The sequence below is a fragment of the Panthera pardus genome, unplaced genomic scaffold, assembly GCF_024362965.1.
Source record: "Panthera pardus isolate Hobbes unplaced genomic scaffold, ASM2436296v1 HiC_scaffold_8, whole genome shotgun sequence".
In the NCBI taxonomy this organism is placed as follows: Eukaryota; Metazoa; Chordata; class Mammalia; order Carnivora; family Felidae; genus Panthera; species Panthera pardus.
This window is the reverse complement of record NW_026527013.1, coordinates 78,240,612-78,268,096: the sequence shown is the minus strand read 5'-3', so window position 1 is coordinate 78,268,096 and position 27,485 is coordinate 78,240,612. Positions and strand designations below refer to the sequence as shown.

Genomic DNA, 27,485 nt, shown 5'->3' with positions numbered 1-27,485 from the left:
AAGAACCAGAAATCAGGCTTGTCGTACACTGTAAAAACTCCACTGCCTTCCGACAAAGTTATCACAAGGAGCAGGGCAGCCACAGCCCCTAGTTTAACTTGAGATGTTTAGTTAACGTCACATAAGGAAGCGTAAGAAGGATATGAACTCTCTTCCTTTCATCAAAAGGCCTTACTAGCTTTTCTACAATTGAGGGCACTGGGTCCAAGCGACAGCTTCCAGGGTAAGGTTACGTGAGGTCATGTAGAAAAGCAGGAAAAGGGAAAAAGTGACCAAGTTTTATAGTGAGTGCTTCTAGATTTAACACATGAAACCTATCTGCATATGGCAATAGAGCAGTTGAAAAAGTTCCTAAAATAAAACTTACATGGGAATGTGAGAGTTGAAAGCAAGCTCTTAAATTGTTTTCATGAGGATGGTTCAAAGTTCTCTACCTCGCTGATACTAGTCCTTATGCCTAGTATAAATGCTAAATTTGTATGGCTTAAATTCATGAGGATTTACTGTAGTACCTGGCTCTGAAATTAAGCAAAATATCACTGAATTACCAATACAAGAGTGAAAAAAAATCATTTCAGAAAACAAATGTTTAGATAATAGGCAGATGAAGACAGAATTTTACCTGTGTTCTGCTGCTGGAACAGAATAGCCTGGAACAGGATCTTTCGTTCCATAGTATTTTTTAACAAAAGCAATTCCTGCTACTGTGTCTGTTCCTTTGAAGTTAACCAAATGAGCAGACGCTCCTATGCCAGCAGTCTGGAAAATAAACCATAAACCAAAATCCAAAAAAGAAAAAGACCCATACTTTGAGGTATAAAGCAGCATAGCTCTCAAAGGAATATCTGTCTTCAGATATCCTTAGAGATACCATTATCAGACATAATAGTTCCTTATGGCAAAGATCCAGATTTTCCTAAATATTTAAGGAGTCAACTGTTACCTCCTCAAAGAAACCTACCAAATAATGACCCACCCCCCCTTTTCCCACCAGCCTCTTTTCCCTTACTCTGTGCCTTGTGCTTCTCTGTAGCATTATCTGACATCTGCTATATTTATTATAATATGTTACACTTAAGTCTGTCCATCCATCATCCATCTAACAGAGAAAGGACAGGGACATTTGCTGAAAGCTTTATTCCAGGTACTCTGAACAGAAGCTAACACATAGTAGGTAGTTTATATATATAATATATATATTATATACATGTATATGTACATGTATACATATGTACATACATGTATATATGTATAATATATATAATATATATGCATATTATATATAATATATATAAAAAAATATATAATATATATATTTATAATATATATATATTGACTGAATCCCTGGAATTTCAAAATGTAGCCTGCTCAGAACCAAGGTCACTATCAAAATTCCCCCCAAATTTATAATGGCAATCTAACCAACAAACCACATTTTATTAAATGAAGTGCATTTCATACTTCCATACCTCTTGGGAAGAAACTCCTCTGTAGCCAAAATCATGTAACTTATACTCCAGACCATCTAAGTTACCAGATGTTTCCAGCAAATAGTTGGCCAATATTTTCTTCTGCTCTCTAGAATTTGTGGCCACTGTGATTGGATACCAGGACTGAACAAGAATAGTCTGTAGTGATAAAATGAATCACAAATATTAGAACATAAAATGCTGAGTTTTTCTGAGGAAACTCCCTGCTTTCTCTGGAGGTATGTCCTAGACCTCCATACTACTGGAAATACTAGTGAGACGTCTCAACCATACTGCAAGATGCCTACCACGTGCATTCCAGATAGAGTGCACAGCTCAGTTCTCAGCTCAGCAACACAAAGGATAAGCACAGCAGGACCTTAACAGTAGAGAACATCAGATTACCTAGTTTCTATCCAAAGTGCCACAAAGCAAATAATATTACACTCATACTTGGATGTTGAGGCAATTACCATAAAAGTTTCTTTAAAAACATTTTTTTTTTAAGTTTATTTTTATTTTTGAGAGAAAGCACGAGTCAGGGAGGGGCAGAGAGAGAGGGAGACAGAGAATCCCAAGCAGACTCTGTACTGTCAGTGCAGAGCCCGACTCGGGGCTCACACCCACAAATGGTGAGATCATGACCTGAGCCCAAACCAAGATCCGGACACCCAACCAACTGAGCCAACACCTGAGTGCCCCACCGTAGAAGTTTCTAAGTAAGTTAGGCTATCTTCAATTTCTTTACTTGATGTGGACCTGCATCAAACAGTTTATGCAGCAGCACGGGAATACACCTTGAATGGTGTATTGGGTCTAAAGAAGTTACTCATTTACTCCTCTTTATAGTCTTGGACCTAATTTTTCTTAGATCTATTATGACTACTGGTAGGTTATTTAGTTCAGATATACTTTTGCTTAGCACTAGAGAATTCTATTAACTGAGTTATGCTTTACATCCTTGGCTTTTAGCAAGTCATTTTAAGAAAGTCACATGAGGGGCGCCTGGGTGGCTCAGTCAGTTGAGCGTCCGACTTCGGCTCAGGTCATGATCTCACGGTCTGTGAGTTAGAGCCCCACATCGGGCTCTGTGCTGACAGCTCAGAGCCTGGAGCCTGCTTCAGATTCTGTGTCTCCCTCTCTCTGTCCCTCACCCGCTCATGCTCTGTCTCAGAAATAAACATTAAAAAAAAAAAAAAAAAAAATTAAAAAAAAAAGTCACATGAAACATTTCTGCATGTGCTGTAAAACTGTGAGATCACCATCTATTTTACAATTCTTTTTAATAGCAAAAAGGTTTTGTTTTGCTTTTTGGTTGGAAGAAACAGTTAAGTTTAGCTCAATATGTTCATTCCTCAGCCCCTTTGTAAGTCTGAGACACCTTTGCAAAACCTTTAGGCTCTTTTAAACAGGTTTTGAAATCTGACGAGAATTAAGGTTTCTTCGAGCACCAGTATTGATATTGCTAAAGCAATCCAATAATTTTAGTGGGTTTTAAAATTCAGTGTATGGTGAGTAACAATCAAAGGATATTATTAGTAACTTTGAACATACACTGGGAGAGGTTACTGGAAGGAACACTATTATTTAAAATGTTTCAAAACAAGGGTTGCCTGAAGAACAACTTTAAGTTTGTAAATAACAAGTTTGTTGGATTTGGTAACAGATTTCATACACATGGTGGTAAACTTGGGCTGGGGATGGATAAGATTAGGATAAACCTTCTCTAACCCTCACAACAGAAACCCACAAAGGATGCAAAGTTACTATGAAAAAGTCTCTTCTGGAGACTTGGTATCTAGTGTAAACACAATTTTTTATAAAACACAGGATCTGTCAGAAACTAAAATAGGGATTGTGTCAGACCATAAACAACTGTGGCTTAGATAAAAATACCTGGCAAGGACTGAAGTTATTTAAAATCATATACATTAGTAGAATAGAAGGTAAATTTGAGGGAAGTTCTGTTGCAGAAGCAAATAAAAACACGTACCTATGTGTGTTTTTTCCCTTCAAAAGCCAGCACTCCCACACTGGATTTTACTTTAAAAAATTTTTATTTTAAATTTTTTTTAAGTTTATTTATTTTGATAGAGAACAGAGGAGGGGCAGAGAGAGTGGGGGAGAGAGAACAGGATCCCAAACGGGCTTCGCACTATCAGTGGGACTCGATCTCACAAAGTCTGAGCCAAAATCAAGAGCTGGACACTCAACTGAGCCACGCAGGCACCCCACATTTAATAATTCTTGTATTAAAAGTGGTATTTCTTTATTTGCTAACAAACTACTCCTCTAAGGGGTCTATATATAAAATTTTTTAACTTTATGTTTTAGTGAAATACACCAAAATAATGATTATGACAACAGGTTTTTGGTGGTGGTTGTTTTCAAAGGCTGGTGTTTTTTTCACCTTCTGAAGATAAAGAAAAACATACATGAGGCAGGTGAACTGGGAACTAGTCCTCCATAAATGTCTGCTCTATGGGAATTCCATCAAACACAGGGAAAAGTACTTCTTGACTAAACCCTCAATCAGAAAACAGAAAAAGTGAAAAAAGTGATGATGATTTTCAAAATAAGGTTTATCTGTTTGGGCTCTTCTGGTATTGAAGGTAAAAGGATATACGGGTAGACAAGATGTTGTGGTTAAGAACGCTTACTCTTGTGTTTTTAATAATACCATCCTCTTAAAATCACATATGTCCCAGTACAAATTCTGTAACACCTGTACAAAAACTAATAATGAGATAAGTTTTCTTTTACTTTGAGTTCACAGTTAATTCAAAGTTTTAAGACACAGCAGTAAACCATTTAAAATCATTATTTTGGTTAATTGAACATTTTTTTCTGGGGCTATTAGCCTACTATAAGTTAATGTCCCATAAAGAGAAGTTTTAAATTTTCTGTCAACTTAGAAATTGTATTTCAAACACATTCTTGGACCTCTTAATTCCCCTAAGTTTTCTAGTCCTTATAAATAACCTCAAATGTATTATTTTACAATACAACAAATGAGCTTAATAAACTAATTAAGATAAAGAATCCGTTCTAAGCACTAAGTAAAAAACACCTCTCAGATAGAAAAGTGGTATTTCTATAGTCACTTTCTAGAATATTTCCTCCAATAGATAAAATCTAAATCGAACTGTTGAGAAGCTAACTAGGTTACATATGTAAATAATATCAAAACTATGAGCACGTGAAGACAGGACTGCTTGGGTCCAAATGAAAGGAAAACAAATAAAAAGCCTTGCAATATAAACTCAGAGTCTATTATGTATCCTCCTTTTTGGACTTAATGATCAGCAAGTGTTGAGTGTGTTTAGATGAGACATATCAGGTAGTAAAGCCTCAGCTCTAAACTGATTAGATAATGAAGAAAGCTGTTAAAAATCTGAACAAAATTCCCTTTGTATAATTAGAACAGAATATCCACAAAATATCTTAAATTACTAAAAATATACCTGTGCTGTTTTTCTCAGTTTTTTCTATGACAACATAGATTTCAGATTGCAACAAACGAGACGGAAGCCAACTGAGCCTTACCGGTACTAGTTCTTAATAATTTCACACAGATAAAGTCTTAGAATGTTAGATTTTGCTGGAAGGAACCTTAAAGATTATTTAGTTCAACTGTCATTTTTTAAATGAGGAAACTAAGGCCTGGAAAGATTTAGTAAATTGTAGATTACACAGCTTTATCAGCAGCAATTTTAAAACTAGAATCCCAGTTGAATGGTTTTTACATCTTCAATTAATGTGTTTTTTTTCAATATGTGAAGTTTATTGTCAAATTGGTTTCCATACAACACCCAGTGTTCATCCCAAAAGATGCCCTCCTCAATGCCCATCACCCACCCTCCCCCCCTCCCACCCCCCATCAACCCTCAGTTTGTTCTCAGTTTTTAAGAGTCTCTTATGCTTTGGCTCTCTCCCACTCTAACCTCCTTTTTTTTTTTCTTCCCCTCCCCCATGGGTTTCTGTTAAGTTTCTCAGGATCCACATAAGAGTGAAAACATATGGTATCTGTCAATTAATGTTAAATAAAAATTAAAAACAAAACAAAACAATTCACCTCGATCCAATTTGTAAGCCAGTAACACTCTGGATCTGTGTTTTCCACTGTGAAGAGAACATTTCCTCGGGGAATGACATAGCCCTCAGGAACAGCTTTTATTTCTATTGGAAGATGCCCATCATATTTCTGGTAAAAGACAATAATGAAATTATTCATTCAGCAAATGATAATCAGATACCTGCTTTAATAGGTTCTTCATATTTTACAGAAGCTAAACTTACTGTCACAGAAACTGCAATTGTACATGTTATTATATTGCTAGTAATATCCTCATTCTCTTAAAATTAGCTAAGATGATTTAACAGTTTAGACACCGACATTAATTTTTACATTTTATGTAGTCCAAGTACTTCTGCTAAGAACATTTCTACCAGAAGACAGAGATAATCTCAAACTGGTCAAAACAAAAAAGTTGTTTTTTCTCAAGATTTCAAAAAAAAAGAAGAGTTTATTCCAACATATTCCAAAAATTTTCCAAGAACACTCCTTCTTCTAGTCGCCATTTTTGTAAAACAAAAGCTAAATACTAAAAGATAAAATAAGGGACTACTATTAAAGAGCAACACGAACAAAATAATGTCAAACAAAAAAAGGAAAAAAAAGAGAGAGAGGTCCCTGACAGTACAAGAACCTTAAGCAGGTTTTCCCTTTATTCTGTTTTCGTAGAGTGGATAGACCAATCATTAAGTATACTTTCCAGAGCTTTGGCAATGAATATCCAAGTACAACAATTCTCTCCAAAACTAGGCTGCAACATATTTGCTACAGACTATGTGATCAGATATTTAATTACACCTCCCTTCTTTTAAAGGTAAGGGCTGTGGCTACATTTTGGCTAGGAAGGCAAATTATTTCAGAAATCCTAGTAGTTTTTATGTGATTTGGGACAGGTAAATAGATAAAAGAAAAGTCTGTTTAATGAGAAGCACTGGAAGTCTCACGATACAGCAGAAAGAATACTGCCTTAGAAATCCCAGCTCGGACTCAACAATCTGGACTCAGACTGTGGGCAAGTCATTCAACATTTCTCGTCTCAGACTATTCTTCCAACAGGGTTAGATAAGACCATCTCTAGGTTAGATCCCTGCGATTCTCTGAACATAAAAAATCAAAAGATTTATCACCCTGGCTACTGGGAATTATATATAGCCTAACACTTATCTATTCCTATTCTCTTCCCAACAAACCAAATAGGGTAAGTGCAGGAATTAGCCCCCAGATTTTACTGACCTTACTTAAGATACGGGGAAATTATACCACAGAGTGCTTACTTGACTTCTTCAAAGACCCATAAGTAAAAAATAGTAAAACTCAGTATGACAACATAGGCCTGAAAGTTAAAGTATTTGTAATTATTTTGTTGATGATAGTCTACAATGGAAAAACATTTGTTTTTAAGATATAAATGAATTAACACTTAACGCGCCAAGATGCCTAAAGATCCCATTCCCAACCTATCTTCATAATAATCACCACCATTCAACTCTTCTAACTCAATTCCCGTATCTTTGGATGCTCAAAATTAAGTAACTGATCCAAACATGCTAGGTATTAATATCATAGTACAATAAAGAATGAAAGCCAACTTTATGGATCTACACCAAACCATTCCAATTATTCAGTAAGGGAAATTTCCTAGAAGTACTGGGTGATGATAGACTCACTGCATCTATTGCCTTAGATAAGCTACAGCCAAGAAAATAGACCAAAATTTCAAAATTGCCAAATAATGATGCCCCTTCCTAGTATTTTCAAAGAAAAGAGGAAATCACCTTTCTGAAAAACACTATCTAAATTATCATTTGTTTAGGGGCGCCTGGGTGGCTCAGTCGGTTAAGCGGCCGACTTCAGCTCAGGTCATGATCTCGCAGTCCGTGAGTTCGAGCCCCGCGTCGGGCTCTGTGCTGACAGCTCAGAGCCTGGAGCCTGTTTCAGATTCTGTGTCTCCCTCTCTCTGACCCTCCCCCGTTCATGCTCTGTCTCTCTCTGTCTCAAAAATAAATAAATGTTAAAAAAAAAAAAAAAAGTTTAAATTATCATTTGTTTATATTACAACAAATTACTGAGACCTGCTATAGATTCTATATACTAATTATTTGCCACCATAAAAAAATATTTAAATGTTACCCTTAACTTTTCCCAAGAATGTCTAAAATAGCTCTTAAATTTGGGCCAGACAGAAAAAAGTTGTAATTATAGAACAGTCTTCTATTCAAATTCCTTTGTAAGAAATTTTGAACTGAAAGAAAAACCAAAGTAGAGCAAAACGTTAAAAACATTTTTTACCTCAAGAATGTAGTTCCATCCCTTTTCATTAAAGACATCATCCTGGAAATGCTCTCTGTACACCTCTTTGGCTTCCTGGATCTTCTCTTTGGTCACAACCTTACCTAAAAGGACAAACGTTTCCTGTTTACATTTCTAAAAGTATTCTATGAATTGCTGAGCTGTGGTAGGATTCATGTCTCTACCTATTTCACCATTCTGTGGATAAAAAAAAACAAGAACTGAGAGATTAAATGATCACCCAGAGTCAACAGCAGAGCCAGAAATGGAATCTGAACTTCTGATCACTCACCCTATGTTAATTTCCAGTTTGAAAAACAGGTGTGCAGAAGCAACTATTACACAGAGTATTTTTTTTCTTAATCCCAGGAATAAGTTAACTTCTAAGATGTGTTTTTTCTCTCACTATTAATTTAAATACTCTTGAAATTTGATACAGATAATTTTCCAGGTGAATATTTTTGCTTTATTCATAAAGGATGTCTTCAGGGGTGATAATCCAATAATTTTCACAATTACTAAGTTTAAGTTTTTGCTCCTCAAGTACACTTTTAGTTATCTTTAGCTGTAAAATTAGGGTAATAGTAGAGTACCCACTCACAGGATTGTGAGGACTGAGTTAAGACACAGGAAGCACTTAGCATAATGCTGGCCTGTAATAGGTAGTCAGTATATTTTAGGTATAATTAATAATGTCATGTTGTATCAAGTTTTTAAGCTGTAAAATTGAAGTGTGACATCAGTCTTAAAAATTTGTCAAGATTATGGAAAATTTTCAGTTTTTATCTGTGTAAAATTCAACTTAATCTGTATTCAATTCTGAGATTATTTCAAAAGGTCAGAGATGAAATTTTCCAAAATGTATAAAACTTTTGGGAACTGTTCCCCCCCCCACCGTCCTTGAAATACCATTATAAAACAAACTAGAAATGGACTTTCAAATAAAACTGCACAGAAATTATTTTGGGGGTTTTCCATTTTAAAATACATTTGAGACTAAGGCCGCAGCATCAGGTAGTTCTGAAAAATAGGCCTTTAAGATAAAAATGACTATGATAAAAATATTCTAATTGCTACCATGATTCAAAATGAGTTCCCAGGTCAATAATGAATCCTCTACTGTGAATTAAGGACTTAAAATCTATTAACATACCAGATTAGCCTCAGAAAATTACTGACTTTTCTAAACTTATTTCCAAGTTTATTAGTTTCAGAAAACCTTTCTCATATTTAGAACCAATCACATATACCAAATTATAAGATTTATGTGTTCAAATTAACACATTTTTTACAATTCAAAAAAAAAACCTAGAATAGTCAAAATAATTTAGTAAATATCAAAATTAAACTGTTCAATGAGTTCCTTTAAATTAAGAATATAACAATATAGGAGAAAAATTATAAAGAGCTTACATAAAAGCAGTGTTTGAAATGTACTAGGAAAAATAATACCTTTTAAGTACTTATTAAGAATGTACTGCAACCCATAAAATACTGTTTCCTCGTATTTCACCTTCTTTATTTTTGAGTTTTCTGTCTTCTTTTCACGGCATTCAAAGTAGGAATAAACTTTGCTGGTATTGGGTGGGTACTGTTTATAGTGAGTAACCTAAAGGGGAAAGCAATACTTGAGTTAGAAAACATTCGAACAGAATAGAAATCATGACTGAAAGGGCTTGAAATTATTTAAAACCAAAGAAACTAAACTTATTTGCTATTCATCAGCTTCTTTTCCTGGCTGTAAAGAATAAAAAATAAGTATCATACTTATTAGGATACTTTTAATGTTCACTATCTTACTTTGAAAACCACAGGAGAGTATTAACTTTTATAAACAAATCAAATGAACTTAAGGAAGTAGGAGGCTTCTAAGCTGGACAGGCACTTGAAAATAAAGTTTGAAGAAAGTTATCTCATTTGATCTTGGGGAATGGTCTTCCTTCAGGGGAAGAGAGACGTAGCTGCCTGGCAGGGGCATAACCAGGATATAAAAGAACATACTGGAAGAGGGTGGTACTGTTACTATCTAAATGTGGTATGTTTGAGAAGTCAATAGGCAATGCTTCCCATGACTCATCTGTACAGCCAGGTAGGGAGAATGACTCTGATCTTCACAATAACACATGGAACCTGGATGAAAGCAACAGCAGGAGAAAACATATCTTGTTTCATACATAATACTACTTGTTCTCCAATTACCACCAAATTGGGAAATAAGTCTATCCAATGCAACATCAAATCCTTAGGAGCGTAAAAATGAGTATTATAAATTTTTCCGTAAATATGGGTAAGAGTCATTGTTGAAAATTAATCTTTGTTTTAAGAAAAAAAGTGAGTTCATTATAGTTGGATTTTTTTAAAAATATTTTAATGTGGTTAAAACATTTTACCTATAGAAAATAACTGGGAGAATAATGTGTATTTGCTCTGTTGTAACATTAGGAATGGTCATGTCCTAAAACTTAAGGTACAGGGTGGTAAGGTAGGTCATGGTGGAATAATCTTTGCAGCACAAGTTTCATGAATGACCACTGTGACATGAACCATGGTTCCTGGTTAGCTCTGATCCTCAGTTTAAGGGAAACCAATGCTTTCCTTGTTTGGTTGCACAATCTTAATCCCAATGAAACTTGGCTTTAACCTTTGTAGCTTAGCACAAAAATTCTAAGATGAACATACTCTATATAGAGAGCAAAAGAAAAAAAGATCACAAATGTTTAATAAATGTTTCTGCTCCAACAGAAGCAACTTGTCACTCTATGAAAACAGCACCCGTACACTGCTTGAAGGCAACTGGGTGGTCAATTTTAAACCTAGAAGTACTACACCAGGGTTTTTTTTCAAGGTTAGAACCTGGAGACTGATACCACTGGAGGCTGAAGTAGCAGCTCAGTGAAATAGCTAAAGCCAAACCCAAAGCAGTTAAATCTTCAAGCCGATTCACTAAAATGCAAAAACAACATTTATATACGTATGAACGATACCCTATTTCAACTGATTAGAAAAAGAGAACACTATCTAAAAACATACCCAAGAAGTACATAAAAATGAAAATGCCCAGTTTACAATCTAAATAACTCTTAACTCCTTTAGTGGGAATAAGCAGTGAGGTAGAAAAGTCAACTATGATGAAGTAAAAATTGAAGGAAGGTCTGGATCACATCATGCAAGTTTATAAAAGCCAGATTCATAGTTGTGACTCTCAGTAGTTAGCCTGACCTTTTACAGTTCAGATACTCAAAGGTACATCTTTATAAATTTACTTTTTCTACATCAAATTTAAAAGTATGAGAAGGTAAATGAATCTTCTGAGTAGACCAAACAGTTAAAAGCTGAATGGAAATGTCCCTAAAGCATTTAACTCTCCTCTTTGGTCTAAAAGTATACTAAAATTTTTCGATCAGACAAATAGAGTCCCAGTTCTGGCCAATAACTGAACATGTTTATAATTTTAAAGCTTTACTTCTGCCATGTTTTTTAATTATGGTACTTAAAACCTTAGCACAGGGGCACCTGCATGGTTCAGTCATTTAAGTGTCTGATTCTTGATTTTGGCTCAGGTCATGATCTCACGGGTTAGTGAGATCGAGCCCTGCATTGGACTCCATGCTAACAGCATGGAGACTGTTTGGGATTCTCTTTCCCTCTCTCTGTCCCTCCCCTTCTTGTGCACACTTGCTCTTTCTCTCTCTAAAAATAAACAAACGTTAAAAAAACATCTTCTTTGGACAGCTTTAGAGAACTGTTCTGCAGTTCTCTAGGTTTAAGAACTGAACTGTTAAAGCAGCTAATTCCCAGGTAATTAACCATGAAATCTAATTTACCATTAACCACCTACCAATGAACACCCAATACATTTATAGAAAAAATAGTATAGTTAGATATATTTGTATTGGCTTATACCATTGTTTAAATCGGGGAAATTTTTAAACCGAGCTTCTTAGTAAATACTATTCTACAAATACAGCCAAAAGATGATTTACAATGATTCTAGTTCTGGTAGGTTTACTATCCTCTTCATTTTACTTTCTGCTAAGGTCTCTCTGAACCTGGGAACCTTCAGAAAATAAGATGATACAGCAGAAAATCAAATTAATTAATTGTTATTTTATAAATAGTTCATTCACAAATATATATCCTGTGTCCACTATATATCAGGCACTGTTTCAGATTCTGAGGATGGGGAAATAAAATGGACTGAGACAGTTTCTATTCTCAAAGGGCTAATGAGGGCTGAAAGGTCAGAGAAAACCAATATAAAAACACCATAATTTCAGATACAGAGGGAGGTTTGGAAACTTAAAAGAAAATGATAGGCCAGAGGGGGCCTGAGAGACTGCTGTAAATAGGGGGCCAGGAAGGCTTCTCCGAGATGGTGACATGTGACCTACACAACAAGGAGATAGAAGACACACTGACGTAAGGGACAGGACACGATGAAGGCCAGCATGGCTGGTTCTTAGAGGTGCAGAGAAGGAGGAAGTACATACATGGTAAGGTCAGAGAGATGCAGAGACACGATCATGTAAGGCTTACAGACAACCACGAGGAGCTTGAATTTTACATCAAGTGCAATAGAAAGCCACTGGATGTTTTAAGCTGGAATGAATATGATCTGATTCATATTTTATAAGGATCAGCTGGACAGTGAGGTGGATAATGGATTACAAGGTGACCAAAGAGGAAGCAGGACCATCAGGTAAAAGATTACTACACCAAAGACTAGCTTAGGTGAGAGCAGTGGCTCATCTGGAGGTAAAGGAGAATTAGGCTAAAACACTAGATGTGGGGTATAATAAGGGGGAGGGATTAGCACTGTTTCCTACATTTTTGGCTTGAGCAACTGGGTGAATAAGGGTGCCGTTTACGGAGATGGGAAAGGCTGTGGAAGGAATGGATTAGAGCTGTTTTAAATATGTCATGTAATGCTAACAAAGTCTCACAGTATTCAAAATTAAACTACACAAAAGAAGCTCTTAAATCACGTTGGTTTTCTTAGCACTACTTTAGCTTCTATCAATAGGAAAAATGGTTCTACGGTAAACAGCATTTTTTATAAGATGAGAATAGCTAATTTCTCATAATATCCCCAGCAAACCTTATTCCTAAAAATGTTTCCTAAACTAGCATGATTTTCCTACAGCTAATAGAGCACTACCAGTACATAAATACATGTGTGGTAAAGAACACAGGCACACAAGAAAATGCAGTTCTTTTAACAGAACCTAATTTCACAGTCATGTGAGTGATTTACTTCGTGAAAAGCTTCTAAAAATTATAATCCCTAGGGTAAATATCCTTGTCCCAAGTATGACATTTAAAGAGAAATATGAGAAATATTTAAGTTGCATAGAATCTTTCTGTGAGAGCAGACTCTTAACTTTTTCCTGAGCTTCTCCAGATTTTCCATAAAGTCTATTTGGTGTCTTTTCAAGAGCTTTCCTCTCATAATGGGATCACATGTCCAAAGGCAATCACTACTAACCTACTTTACCAGTTATAATTTTAACAGCTAAATAATTATCATAAGCCAACATTTTAACAATACCACGTGTATATAAGAGCACATGGGGTAACATGTATAATGCCACAGAATAAGTTTTACTATCTCCAAAATTTGTAAGGGCACTCAGAAGACGATCCACTCAGCCTTACGATGAATGGCTAAAACTTTATGTCTCTTCAATGCTACTGTGCTTAAAATAGCAAAAATCAATCAATCAATCAATCAATCTTCTTTTCAACATTTAAAAAAATTTTTCAAGTCCTGGAAATACTTCTGTTGCCACAGAAAATAATTCTTTGCTATTTGGCTTTTGAAGCGATAACAACTTCAAAAGTATGGCTTAAAAATATTTGGATTACATTTCGGGGGAGAGAGGAAATTGTCAAATCAGTTATAATCACACTACCCCTTCCCTTAAACCTCTTTGGCACAGAGCGTTTGATAATTTGTAATTTTTTGGCTGCACCCTTGAAAAAGATTTAATCAACTGACAAAGAGGACACCAGCTTCTGGTATCTTTGTTTTGCAAAATCTTATAAAACTTTACTGATCTAAGTTAATCTGAACTATATTCATAACTTACATACAAGATTTTATTTCTATTGCCTGGGCTTTTCCTATAATTTATAGTATAAACCTTACTGGAAACTGCATTGTAAGAATGCACAGGTAATCTGACATAGAAACTGCAACAGTCCTCCACTCCTTACAAAGATTAGGCTGCCAGGAGAGCCGCTGTGACATAACTTAGCTGCCCGATCAGAAGCAATGAAAGAGAAGCAACTATGAAAAATGGGGACATGTCAGAGAAAGACACTGGGTTGCTAAAGTCCCAGCCAGGACAAAATTGCCAGTGAGAGGATTCTCATCTATCCCCAGCTCTTTTTCCAAAAAGCCCAAACCTTTAAGGTTTGTTATTCGCCATTAATGAGACAGCAAAATCTGTTTTACAAAAGCCACCCTGGGTGCCTCATCATCATAAATTATATAATCTTCTGTAACTTCTCTAAAAACAATTTTCACCCATTCTGAATTTTAAGAGACATCTTTTGTCTTTTAAATACCTAGGAGATCTCCAATATTTATTAAATGAATTGATGAAAATGGGCTGAGTTCTAGATAACCAGTTTACAAATGACCTTTTGAGAAGCAACCCACGCTGGACAGCACAATTCATAACAATGGGTGATATGCTTTAATACACATTTCATAACAATGGGTGATGTGTAAATTGCTTAGAGATTACTGTTATACACTATATATATTTTTTAAACTTAATTGACAACATCTTCCATTTTTATCTAACAGGATAAATGTTCAGAAATAATGAAACTATTCTCTGCTGTAGATTGTTACAAACATTATCCACACAGAAGGAAAAGGAACAAGGAACAGAAATGCATCTTTTAATGAGCCAGTTATTTGTAAACTAATCATTGGCTACCCCAGAGATAGGTGGGGAACCCTCCACCCCCAAACAGAAACCTGACCTGTCTCCTTCACGAAAATTTCCAAATGCCTTTTAAGCACCGCAGTGACTAACATCCCTCAATGCACCCTTCCTTACCTGGCCTAGCACAATGTAAATACAACCCAGTAGATAATTGTGCTTTATGCCATTTTGAAATGATTAAACAGGAACCCAGGATGAAAATGGAAAAACAACCACATTTACCTGTTTCCTCAGTTCCTTATTATGTATGATATAGTATGTGATTACAGAAATGAACCCTCTGGAGAGGATACAAGGACAAACAAAGCACCTGTGTTGTCATGTGCTTAAGCACTATCGTACTACTTGCAAAATACCTTTTTATGGTCCTTAGACGACCAACTATTCTTTCTTCAGTTTTAGAAAGAAATCAATGTTATTCTCTTATCCATCAACATGTCTAAAACCACTAGGTTCACTACTGTAACTAGCCAGTACTTTGTAAGTGCTGATAAGGATATCTAATAGTTTCATTTAATTGCCAAATAAAAATTTCATTGCTTCTAACATCAAGATTCTGATTTGTCTCTTTTCATCTAAGAAGATAAAAAGGTAAAAATGGGATATAGCCTATAAAGACCACTAATAAGGCAAATAAAATTTAAAAATATTAGTATGGAATACACAATGTATTTTATTGTGCTGTTGTAAACCATTGCTATAAAACATATCAACCTGACTAAATGCTCTTAAGGGATATTTTTTGGGGGGATATTAAAAATCTTAGTAAAAAGATTTCATATTAGACCAGTTTGGAAGACAACAGAATAAGAGGACCCTAGGCTTTCCTTGTCCCAAAACAATTAGATAATTATCAAATCATACTAAATACCCTAGAAATTTACCTGAAGGCGGGAGAACAAATCCCACAACTAAAGGTAGAGAAGAGGCCACAAAAAAGAAGGCAGAAGTATGGAGACGTGGTTTGGGAGAAACAGATCGTGGCCGCTATGGTGGAAGGGAGAAGGGCTACAGACAGACAAACACACAAGGGAGCACGGAGGAATATGAATCCCCATAGCACTTGGCTTGGAAAGTGAGAGGAGCCAAATTTTGTGAGTTCTTGCAATCAGCAGGGCTTAAAGCCTGGAGTTTTAAAGGTCAGGAGGCTTGGCCGGGATACAGCTGAGGGCACTGCCCTGCTCCTATAGAAAAGGCAGGCAAACAGCCCATGAACATACAGTGTGAAAAAACAGTGATCTGCAAAACAGCCAGGGCACACAGTGGGGAGGTTATCTGCTCATCTTGGACCATGTCCCAGAGAGGCAGCATTCATAGATAGATTCCTCTGGGAACAAAGGCCCTGGCAGAAGCCATTTCACTCCCCTTGCCCTTCAGCATAAGCACAGGGCCACCTGTGGGAACCAGTGCAACACCCACACTCCCTACCTAACTTGCTTACACCAAGCCCCCACGACCCCCTGCCACTGTGCACTTGGGTGGAATTGCCCCTCCCATTCACATTTGCCTCAGTCCTAGCACTTTGGGCCCCCTCGCCCAGAAGAGGGCCAAACCCTGAGCACATGGCACTTCCTGAGGTGGGAGATTTGCAGGGCCTCAGTTCTACTGGTGATAGTGACATGTCTCACTTCACAAACAGAACAGAGCACACCTAGTTAAAATGCACCACATTCAGGCTAGGGACCAAATACTGCCCATGGCAGACAAAGAGAACCTCTATAGATGACTGGCCTAAAGGACACAACAGGTGAGCACATGCAGCACACATTGGAGACATTCCCAGAAGTGCCAGGCCCTGGGGAACAGGGGACACTACACAATAGAGCACTATCGGACCTCTTCTTTATAAGGCCATTACCCTCAAGAACAGGAGACGTAGCTAAGTTTCCTAACACAGAGAAGCAGGCAAAGAGACTAAGACAAAATGAGAAGACATTTTGGAACTTGTTCCAAATGAAAAACAGGAAAAGGCCATGGGCAGAGATCTAAGTGAAACAGATATATGTAACATGTCAGAGAATTTAAAGTAATGATCATGAAAACATTCACTGGACTTGAGAAAAGAGTGGAAGGCATCAGTGAGACCATTAACACAGAAATAACGAATAACTTAGAAGGGATAAAGGGCTAAGTAAATGAAATGAGAAACACACTTGATGGAATGAGCAACAGCCTGGAAGAACATAAACAAACTAATAATCTAGAAGACAGAGCAATGGAAAGTAATCAAGCTGAGAAAAAAGAATTACGCAAAACGAGAATAGACTTAGAGAACTCAATGACTCCATCAAGCATAGTAACATTCATATTATAGGAATCCCAGAAGAGAGAGGAAATGGGGATGAAAAATGTATTTGAAGAAATAATAGTTGAAAACTTACCTAACCTGGAGAAGGAAACAGATATCCAGATCCAGGAGACACAGAGGACCCTCCAAAAAAAATCAACAAAAGCAGATCCACGCCAAAACATATAGTAATTAAAGTGGCAAAATAAAGAAACAATGTTTAAAGGAACAAGACAAAAGAAGGCAGTAACATACAAGGGAAACCCCATACAGCTATCAGTGGATCTTTCAGAAGAAACTTTCCAAGTCAGAAGGTAGTGGCATGTTAGTTCCAAAGTGCTATATGGGAAAAATCTGCAGCCAAGAATACTCTATCTAGCAAGGCTTTCATTCAGAATAGAAAGAGAGATCATGTGTTTCCCAGACAAAGGCTAAAGGAGTTCATGACTACCAAACAAGCCCTGAAAGAAATATTAAAGGGGAGTCTCTGAGCAGAACAGAGACCAGAAGGGATAGTATAAAGGTAGGAAACAGAAAATCAGTAAAAATGGGTATTTCTGTAAAAAATCAGTCAAGGAACTCACAAAATAAAAGGATGCAAAATATGAGAACGTATATTTAAAATGTGGGAAGGAGAGGAGTAAAGAATGGGTTCAAACTTCCAACGCCCATCAACTTAATATAGACTACTATATGCCAAAGAGGTTACATACAAACCTAATGGTAAGCACATATATAAAACCACTAATAAACATGCAACAAAGAGAAAAAAATCCAAATATATTAAAGAAAACCAGAAAACCATGAGAGAAAGACAAGAATGAATCAGAGACATCGTCAGAAACAATGACAAAAAAATAATGGCAGTGAATACATATCTTATAATAATTACTTTGAATGTAAACGGATTAAACACTCCAGTCGAAAGATATAGGGTGACAGAATAGATAAAAAACAAGATCCTTCTACATACTGTCTGCAAGAGACTCCTTTTAGATCTAAAAACACTGGCAGATTGAAAGTGAGGGGATGAAGAAACATCTACCATGCAAATAATGTCAAACGAAAGCTGGAATAGCAATACTTTTTATCGAACGAAGTAGACTTTAAAACAAAAACTGTGGGGCTCCTGGGTGGCTCAGTTGGTTGAGTGTCCAACTCGGCTCAGGTTCTGGTCTCGTGGTTCGTGGGTTCGAGCCCCACATTGGGCTCTGTTCTGGCAGCTTGTTCAGAGCCTGGAGCCTGCTTTGGATTCTGCATCTCCATCGCTCTCTGCCCCTCCCCCGCTTGTGCGTTCTCTGTCTCTCAAAAATAAATGTAAAACAAAAACTGTAACAAGAGACAAAGGATGCTATATAATAAAAAAGGGGACAATCCAACAAGAAGATATAACGATTGTAAATATTTATGCCTCTAACATAGGAACACCAAATACATAAAACAGTTAATAACAAACATAAAGGAATTAATTGATAAGAATACAATAATAATAAGGGACTTTAACACACCCTACTTACATCAACGGACAGATGACCTAAAGAGGAAATCAATAAAGAAACAATGGCTTTGAATGAACAGATGGATTTAGCAGATACATTCATAACATTCCATCCTAAAACAGAATACACATTCCTTTCAATTGCACGCAGAACATTCTCCAGAATAGATCACATGTTAGCCCAGAAAACAAGCCTCAACAAATTCAAGATCAAAGACACACTATGCGTCTTTTCTGACCACAATGCTAGGAAACCAGAAGTCAACCACAAGAAAAAATCTGGAAAGATGGCAAGGGAGGTTAAAAAGCAATGAATGCGTAAATCAGGAAATAAAAGAATAGATTGCAAAGTACACAGAAACAAATGAAAACACAATCGTTCAAAACCTTTGGAATGCAACCAAAAACGATTCTAAGAGGGAAGTTTAAAGCAATACAGGACAATCTCAAAAAGCAATAAAAGTCTCAAATGAACAACCTAACCTTACACCTAAAGAGGCTAGAAAAAGAACAAACAAAACCCCAAACCAGCATAAGGAAGGATATAATAAATATTACAGCAGAAACAAATGATATAGAAACTAAAAAAAGCAATAGAATAGAGCAATGAAATCAGGAGCTAATTCTTTGAAAAACTCAACAAAATTGATAAACCTCTAGCCAGACTCATCAAGAAAAAAGAGAAAGGACTCAAATAAATAAAATCACAAATGAGAGAGAAGAAATAACAACCAACACCACAGAAATACAATTATGAGAATATTATGAAAAACGATATACCAATAAATTGGACAGCCTAGAAGAAATGGATAAATTCCTAAAAACGTATAAGCTACCAAAACTGGAACAGAAAACTGGAACAGACTTATTGCTAGCAAAAAAATTGAGTCACTAATCAAAAAACTCCAAACAACAGGCCAGGACCAGACAGCTTCCCAGGCAAATTCTACCAAATATTTTTAAAAATTTTTTAATGTTTATTAATTTTGAGAAAGACAGGGACAGAGGGCATGCAGGGGAGGGGCAGAAGAGAGGGAGACACAGAAATGAGGAAGGCTCCAGGCTCCAGGCTCTGACTGTCAGCACAGAACCCAATGTGGGGCTCGAACTCACGAACTGTGAGATCATGACCTGAGCCGAAGTCAGACGTTTAACCAACTGAGCAACTCAGGTGCCCCTCTACCAAACATTTAAAAAAGAATTAATACCTATTCTTCTCAAACTATTCCAAAAAATGGAAAAGGAAGGAAAACATCCAAATTCATTCTATGAGGCCAGCATTACTCTGATATCAAACCAGATAAAGACACCACTAACTCCAGGCCAATATCTCTGATGAACACAGATGAAAAATTCTCAACAAATTACTAGCAAACCAAATCCAACAATACATTAAAAAATTATTCACTACGATCATGTAGGATTTATTCTTGGGCTGCAAGAGTGGCTGATTATTCGCAAATCAATTAATGTGATATAGCACACAAATAAGAGAAAGGATAAGAACCACATGATCATTTCCATAGATGTAGAAAAAGCATCTGACAAAGTACAACATCCATTCATGATAAAATCCCTCAGTAAAGTAAGTTTAGAGGGAATACACCTCAATGCATTAAATGCCATATGTGAAAAACCCATAGCTAACATCATCCTGCATGGGGAAAAATGGAGAGCTTTTCACCTAAGGTCATGGAAAAGACAAGGATGTCCACTCTCACCTCTTTTTTTCAATACAGTACTGGAAGTTCCCGCCACAGCAATCAGACAACTAAAAGAAAAGGCTTCCAAACTGGTAAGGAAGTAGTAAGACTTTCACTGTTTGCAGAAGACATGGTCTCACCACATATAGAAAACACAAAAGATTCCACCAAAAAACTATTAGAACTCATAAATGAATTCAGCAGAGTTGCAGGATACAAAATCAATGTACAGAAATCTTGCATTTTTATACACCAATACTGCAGCAGCAGCAAGAGAAATTAAGAGGACAATCCCATTTACATTTGCACCAAAAATAGTAAGACACCTAGGAATAAATCTAACCAAAGAGGTTAAAGACCTGTACTCTGAAAACTGTAAAACACTCATGAAAGAAATGGAAGACAACACAAAGAAATGGAAAGACATTTCATGCTCATAAACTGGAAGAATATTGTTAAAATGTCTATACAACCAAAGCAACTTACACATTTAATGGAATCTCTATCAAAATGCCAACAGCATTTTTCACAGAAGTAGAACAATTCTAAAATCTGTATGGAACCACAAAAAAACCCCGAATAGCCAAAGCAATCTTGAAAAAGCAAAGCAAAGCTGGAGGCATCATAACTCTGAACTTTAAGATATATTACAAAGCTGTAGTAATCAAAACAGTATGGCACAAAAATAGATACACAGATCAATGGAACTGATTAGAAAGCCCAGAAATAAACCCACTACATATCAATTAATCTTCAACAAAACAGGAAAGAATATCCAATGGGAAAAAGACAGTCTCTTCAACAAAGAGCGTTGGGAAAACTGGCCAGCTACAAGCAAAAGAATGAAACTGGACTGCTTTCTTACACCATACACAAAATAAATTAAAAATGTATTAAAGACCTGAATGTCAGACCTGAAATCATAAAAATCCTAGAACACAGGCAGTAACTTCTTTGGCTGTAGCAACTTCTTTCTAGATATGTCTCCTGAGGCAAGGGAAACAAAAGCAGAAATAAACTATTGAGACTATGTCTAAATAAAAAGTTTCTGCACAGCAAAGGAAACCATCAACAAAACTAAAAGAGACAACCTACTGAGTGGGAGAATATATTTGACAATGATGTATCTAATAAAGGGTTTGAATCCAAAATATATATAGAACTTCTACAACTCAACACCCACAAAACAAATAACCCAATTAAAAAATGGACTAAAGACATGAACAGATAGTTCTCCAACAAAGACATACAGATGGCCAAAAGATAAATCAAAAGATCCTCAACATCAATTCCCCATCAAGGAAATGCAAATCAAAACTACAATGAGATATCACCTCTCACCTGTCAACATGGCTAAAATCAACAACACAAGAAACAACAGGTGTTGGCGAAGATGTGGAGATAAAGGAACACTTTTGCATTGTTGGTAGAAATGCAAACTGGTGCAGCCAATCTGGAAAACAGTATGGAGATTCCTCAAAAAGTTAAAAATACAACTACCTTACGATCCAGTAATTTTACTACTGGGTACTTACCCCCAAAACACAAAAACACTAATTCAAAGGGATACATACACCCCTATATTTATAGCAGCATTATTTACAATAGCCAAGATATGGAAGCAGCCCAACTGTTCCTCCACCGAGGAATAAAGAAGAGGTGGTGTGTGTGCGTGTGTACATATATATGTATACATACATATATGTGTATATATGTGTATACACACACACACAATGGATTATTCAGCCATGAAAAAGAATGAAATATTGCCATTTGTGAAGACATGGATGGAACTAGAGAGTATAATGCTAAGTGAACTAGTCAAAGACAAATATCATGATTTCACACATATGTGGAATTTAAGAAACAAAACAAATGAGCAAAGGAGAAAATAAAGACAGACAAACCAAAAAACAGACTCTTAATTATGGAGTACAAACATGGTTACCAAGGGGGAGGTAGGCGGGGGGGGATGTGTTAAATAGGTGATGGGGATTAAGGAAGGCACTTGTGATGAGCACTGGGTGATGAGCACTGGGTGATGGAATCACTATATTGTACACCTGAAATGAATACTACACTGTATGTTAAACAGCTGAAATTAAAATAAAAACTTAAAAACATATAAAAAACAAATAGGCTTCATATTAGAGAATAAAATATACCAGTCTGATTTGAAAACGGGCAGGAATAAGATATTAAAGAGATACAAATTTTACTAGTGCATTAGGTATGCCCTGCTAGATTAGAAAACTTTATGGTAATTCATTCTAATTAAAAGCATCCCAGAAAACTGATGTTAAGGCAATTTTACATTCCTTACGTATAATGGCTCGAGGAACCACGAACTAAAGGAATTTACACTCATTTTGTTTTTAAAAGTTAGACCCATCAACTATTTCCCATTTTCAATCAAATCATAAATTACATTATAAAAATTGGAAATCATTTTAAAGACTTAGTTAGGAAAAAAATTGGGTGAAAAAATTTAATTAAGAGAAAACTATGAATGAGACCATTCTAAAATCACTACTGAAGATACTCAAAATGCTAGGACCTAAGACAAGAGAAGGTTTTAAGGCTTAGAAAACCATAGTTGATAATACTTTGATCTCCTTACAATGGTGTAGATTTCCACTTTAAAATTCAATTTAAAAGTCCACTTGTTAAGGAAACTTGGCTCTGTTTTAAGTAACTACCCGTCTAAATTATCGTTAGTAGAATCTTAAACTCCTGGGAAGAAATGAACAAAACAGAACTTAAGTAAAACGGGATTCTCCAAAATACTTTGTCCAATTAAATTTAAGGAAAGAAACAAAAAGCAAAACCTCACAACAAAACCCAAAAATATGCTTTCCCTTTGTATTTCAAACCACCACACTGTCAAGTAAAAACTGAACTTTATTTTGTTCAAGTGGGTTTTCTGGCCTGACATTTCATCTTTTAAGTGTGTTGGCCAACAAAGCTTTAGCAAAGTATAGTTCAGTTTACTTCATGTAATTTGGAAACTAGGGGGAAAAACTTTGCCACATTTTCCTTTAATCATTCTTTCCTTTACTAATTTGTGTGGGTTTCAAACAAACTTAATGGGGCAGCAATACACTGAAGTGTCCAATAGACATATTAACACAATGTTGTGTTGTGCCACTCCTCTAAGTTCTCCAGGGTTAAAACTACAGTTCATTTAACTCGTGATTCACATTCCTTTTCACAGAAATCCTGTAGTGACCCTAATGGAGTAAGGGCAGGGGATCGGCCTTTACAACAGGGATAAGGAGCACGAGTGATCACCAGGAGCAAACGAGTTTGAAACGGAGCCCAGTGGAGTGGGACGAGGGAATCCAGCATGTTTCCCGAGGGCAGATAGGTGTCCTCCACACCCCGGCCACAGGCAGAGGAACGTGGCTGGCTGCTGCGGCACCCCTACTAGCACCCCTACTAGGTCCTCGCCCACCGCTTCCTCGGGAAGGGACGTACCTGCTCAGCAAGGGCGGGGAAGTGCACTCGATTCAGCTTGGCGGGGAAAACCCACTTCTCAAACCCCACTCCCTTTCTCAAGGGCCGAGCCCCAGGAGCCGTTACCTAACTGACCCGCTCTCCTCGGCAGAGCCCTCGCCCAGGCCGGCCCAATCCGACCCGGCCAAGGCCAAAAGGCCGAGCTCCTGGGGAAAGCGTGCGCTCGGCCGGTAACGCCCAAGCCTCCCGGGCCCCGACCCCGCCACAACCGCCTGAGCCCCGAGCCCCGAGCCCAGCGGCGGGCAGGCGGGCGGCGCCGGCTGGGGCCCGCCTCAGCCCCTCGCCGCGCCCCCCCCAACCACGCACCCCAAAGCCCCGCCTCCTGCCGTCCATCCCTCCATCCCTCCTCCATCCACCTCCTCCCCACTGCGGCGCCAGCTTCACCTGCCTCATCCGGCCGCCGCCACTCGCCCGCTTCTTCCCTCGGGCTCGCGCAGCGCCACGACCCCAGACCGGCCGCCCCCCGCCCCACAGCCCCGCGCTCGTCCCGAACGCGCCCTCTCTTCCCCCTTCACCTGCCCCCGCCCCGAACCTCTACCTTGTAGGAGTCAGTAGCTAGGAGGATGTTGAAATCGGCGTCTGCCGCAGCATTCATCTCGGGCGGGAGTGTGCGGGCCACGCGCCGCGAGCTGCCCAGCGCGGCGGCGAGGAAGGAGAAAAATGGGCTTCACCGCGCTCCGTTGCTTAAGTCACCGCTCGGCCGGAGGGGCGGGGGAGAAGAGGGGGGAAGCGGAGTGGGGAGGAGGGGCCACAGGAGGGCGGGCCCGGGAGCCGTGACGCGGCGGGGGGTGGTGGCGGCGGCAGCTCTCGAGCTCTCAGCCCAGGGACTCCGACCGACTCCTCACCTCGGCTCACCGCCCCCGCCCCATCATCCCGGAGCAGAGGCGAGGGGCGGGGCGCGGCTGCGCGTGCGCAACGCGCGGGGGGGGGGTGGGGCTGGGCGGAGAGGACGTGAGGCACGCGCTCTTTTTCCCGCACGCTGGCTCCGGGAAACCGGAGGCTGCCGGGCAGTCCCGGCCTCGGATCTGTGTTCCTGCTTCGGTTTCATTTCCCGGCGGGACGGTGAGGGGCGGGGGAGGGGTAATTCCCAGCCTCGCTCCTTCTGCGATTAGCCGGTTCGCCCGCCGCGTGACACCTTCCCGTCCTACCCAGTCCTGGCCCGTTTTCTGAGTCCTCCAGAAGTCACGCCACCCGGCTGGGGGCCGAGGAGCCTCCCTCTGCCGCTCTCCCCATCCCCCCCCGTGCAGTTACTTACCTTTGTCTCCGGCTGGGATTGAAAAGCGAACCTTTTGCCTCCATCCCTCTTGTCCCTCCTGGTCCTTCTAACCCACTCTTTAAAATCGGAAGATCTGCGGTGAGGAATAAGGTCTGAGGGGCCCCTTTACTCTGCCACATCGACTCCGCTTTCCTCCGACTGTGTGGCTGAGCTCTTTGATCCTTTGAATGATGTTTTGATATTTTCCCAGAGAAAATACCCTGCGCGGGAAGGCTGGGGTTGAATTCAGTCCTCACATCTAATGAAAGTACAAGGCCTGATTGAATCTAATAGTGCCCAGAAGTAAACGACAACGGGCCAAGATTTTGACACGGTGCAAAACTGACTTTCATCATTGTTAGAATCGTTAAATCTTGGGAAATGGTTTGGCAACCTCCAAATAAGAAGCAAGGGAAACGACGTCAGATGACTTCATCTAAGTACAGACCATCCACTTGCGCAGTTCCTATACGTGGTTGCATTTTTACGTGAAACAGATTTCCTTTGTCCACATGGTCAGTAGCTGGTGCTGCCTTTTTTTTTTTTCTTTTTTCTTTTTTCTTTTTTTTAGTTGTAAGATTTAGGTTTTACAAGATACAAGTAGCCATGGAGGGGACGGTTCAGTGAAAACTGGTACAGGGACTTAACAGACTATTTTTCAAGTTAGTGAAAATCTCTCATTTTATCTGCAGAGTGGGGTGGAAACGGGTACATTGTGAATGGAGAAATTCATCACAAGAAAACGGAGACCTCTTCAATTAATAGCAACTTCGGTCTAGACTATGGTCTTGGAGTAAGTACAGGTTCTGGACAGTCACCTTCATGTATGGAGTCCGTACAGGCAAAGATCATGGAAGTGGTGAGATACCAAGGTAGTGACAATACACTCACCAGAGTAGTAAATAATAACACATTTAGAGTAATTTTCAGCAAAAAGGTTGAAAACAAAAGAGGCTTTTTTTTTGGTTGACTGTGTTTACTGGGGAAAATAACTTGTTAAAACATTTAAGTGAATTATTTAAAATTTTTTTATTTTGGGAAATTTTAAGTCATGCAGTGTGATTCAAAGAAGGAAGATGATCCTGTATGCCTCTCTTAATTTGGTGCTTGTTTCTTCATTTTAAAATTTCCATAACCTACTTTACTTAAATGACAAATTTTTTTGGCTTTGCTTCCTGGAATCCATGTATGTATAACTGACCATTGTTCTATGCTGCCTTACACAGGAAAAAAATAGGGTTCTGATTACAAAATGGGCTTTGTTTATGGTAGCATTTTTTTAAGGCAAAATAAAATTTGATCTTACAGTCTTGGCGTTGTATTTGCACTGTTAAGGTGAAAAAGTTTAATATCAGGACAAGCAAAAATGTTAGTATTTCATTGACATTGCTTGTTAAATGTAGAAAGTCACAAGGCCTACACACATTATCAGTGACTTAAACCATCAACGCCATCTCCAGAGGAAAAGAAGATATGTTAGCAACAGAAAATCACCATTTTTCTAAGACAGAATCAGGCACACTGTATGTAACTACCTACATGCTTAATGCAGGACCAATTTTGAATTAATTGGGGTTTAGAACCATGAAATTATTACCAAATACAAAGTTTAGATTTCGTTTTGAAATAGCCTCCCTTGAAAGACAGTTTAACAGCTAGCATTTAGTATGTTTATCTAGTAGCATGTAAAAGTTTCTGAGAAACCGTTCTCGTGAGTACCCACGCATGACAAATAATGTCAATACAAAGACTCATTTGGGCCCCTTCACTTTATTCCAAGCCCTGGATTAATCTACCATTCCTACCAAATAGCCAGTCAAGCAGGGTGAATTGGGCATCCAGCTCCTTATTTGTATCCCTCAGAGTGCTATGAAAGTTTGCCACTCATACATTTGATCAGGCAAAGTGGGTGTTACTACATCACTTCTGTTGCCCCACACTCTTCCAGACAGACTTTGGTACATGTTTGTATTTAAAGGTTGCCTCAGATATTCCGGTCTTGACCACATTTCACTTCAGTAAGAAACACTGTCAAAACAAAAACAAAACAAAAACAGGAAAAAAAAAAAAAAAAAAAGTAAACCCCAAACAGAGAAGTAGGTCTGGGATTCACCCATCTGCAACTCCTGACAATGGTCCTATCCATCACCCTTTATAATTTCCTCTAGCTTTACCAAGCATCAACAGTTGTCACAAAGACAAAAAGAAAACCTTTTTAATTAAACAGAAGTTCATTCAAATTTCCATGGCCCTTTGGGGACCATCCAGAGTTGTGATTTCCCAAGGAAAAGGACTCATCTACAGAAAGATGTGGGTCTTCGTGGATCCGATTATCAGTGCTGCTGACCCTTTAATGACTCAGTCTGCTGGGTTCACTGCAGTCACACAGAGACACCCAGAAAACTGCTGAGTCTTCTGAAAGTACAGAAGTGAT

The 27,485-nt window shown here is 38.2% G+C and overlaps 1 protein-coding gene and 1 long non-coding RNA gene across 2 annotated transcripts in view; one reads left to right on the top strand and one right to left on the bottom strand.

Moving 5' to 3' along the window:
• The window catches only part of NAMPT (nicotinamide phosphoribosyltransferase), a 39,151-nt gene extending 14,407 nt beyond the window's left edge, over positions 1–24,744 (bottom strand). The window contains exons 1-6 of the mRNA XM_019451197.2: positions 24,335–24,744; positions 9,286–9,442; positions 7,834–7,937; positions 5,545–5,673; positions 1,470–1,628; positions 623–759 (exon numbers count right to left, since the gene is read on the bottom strand). Coding sequence (XP_019306742.1) covers positions 623–759; positions 1,470–1,628; positions 5,545–5,673; positions 7,834–7,937; positions 9,286–9,442; positions 24,335–24,391 — 743 coding nt within the window. The 5' untranslated portion in view covers positions 24,392–24,744. The remainder of the gene's footprint in view (positions 1–622; positions 760–1,469; positions 1,629–5,544; positions 5,674–7,833; positions 7,938–9,285; positions 9,443–24,334) is intronic.
• Positions 24,745–25,455: 711 nt separating this feature from the next.
• LOC109268088 (uncharacterized) lies at positions 25,456–26,358 on the top strand. Its single transcript, XR_002080461.2, has 2 exons — positions 25,456–25,566; positions 25,744–26,358. It is a non-coding gene; the product is annotated as an uncharacterized LOC109268088 (long non-coding RNA).
• Positions 26,359–27,485: the final 1,127 nt, after the last annotated feature.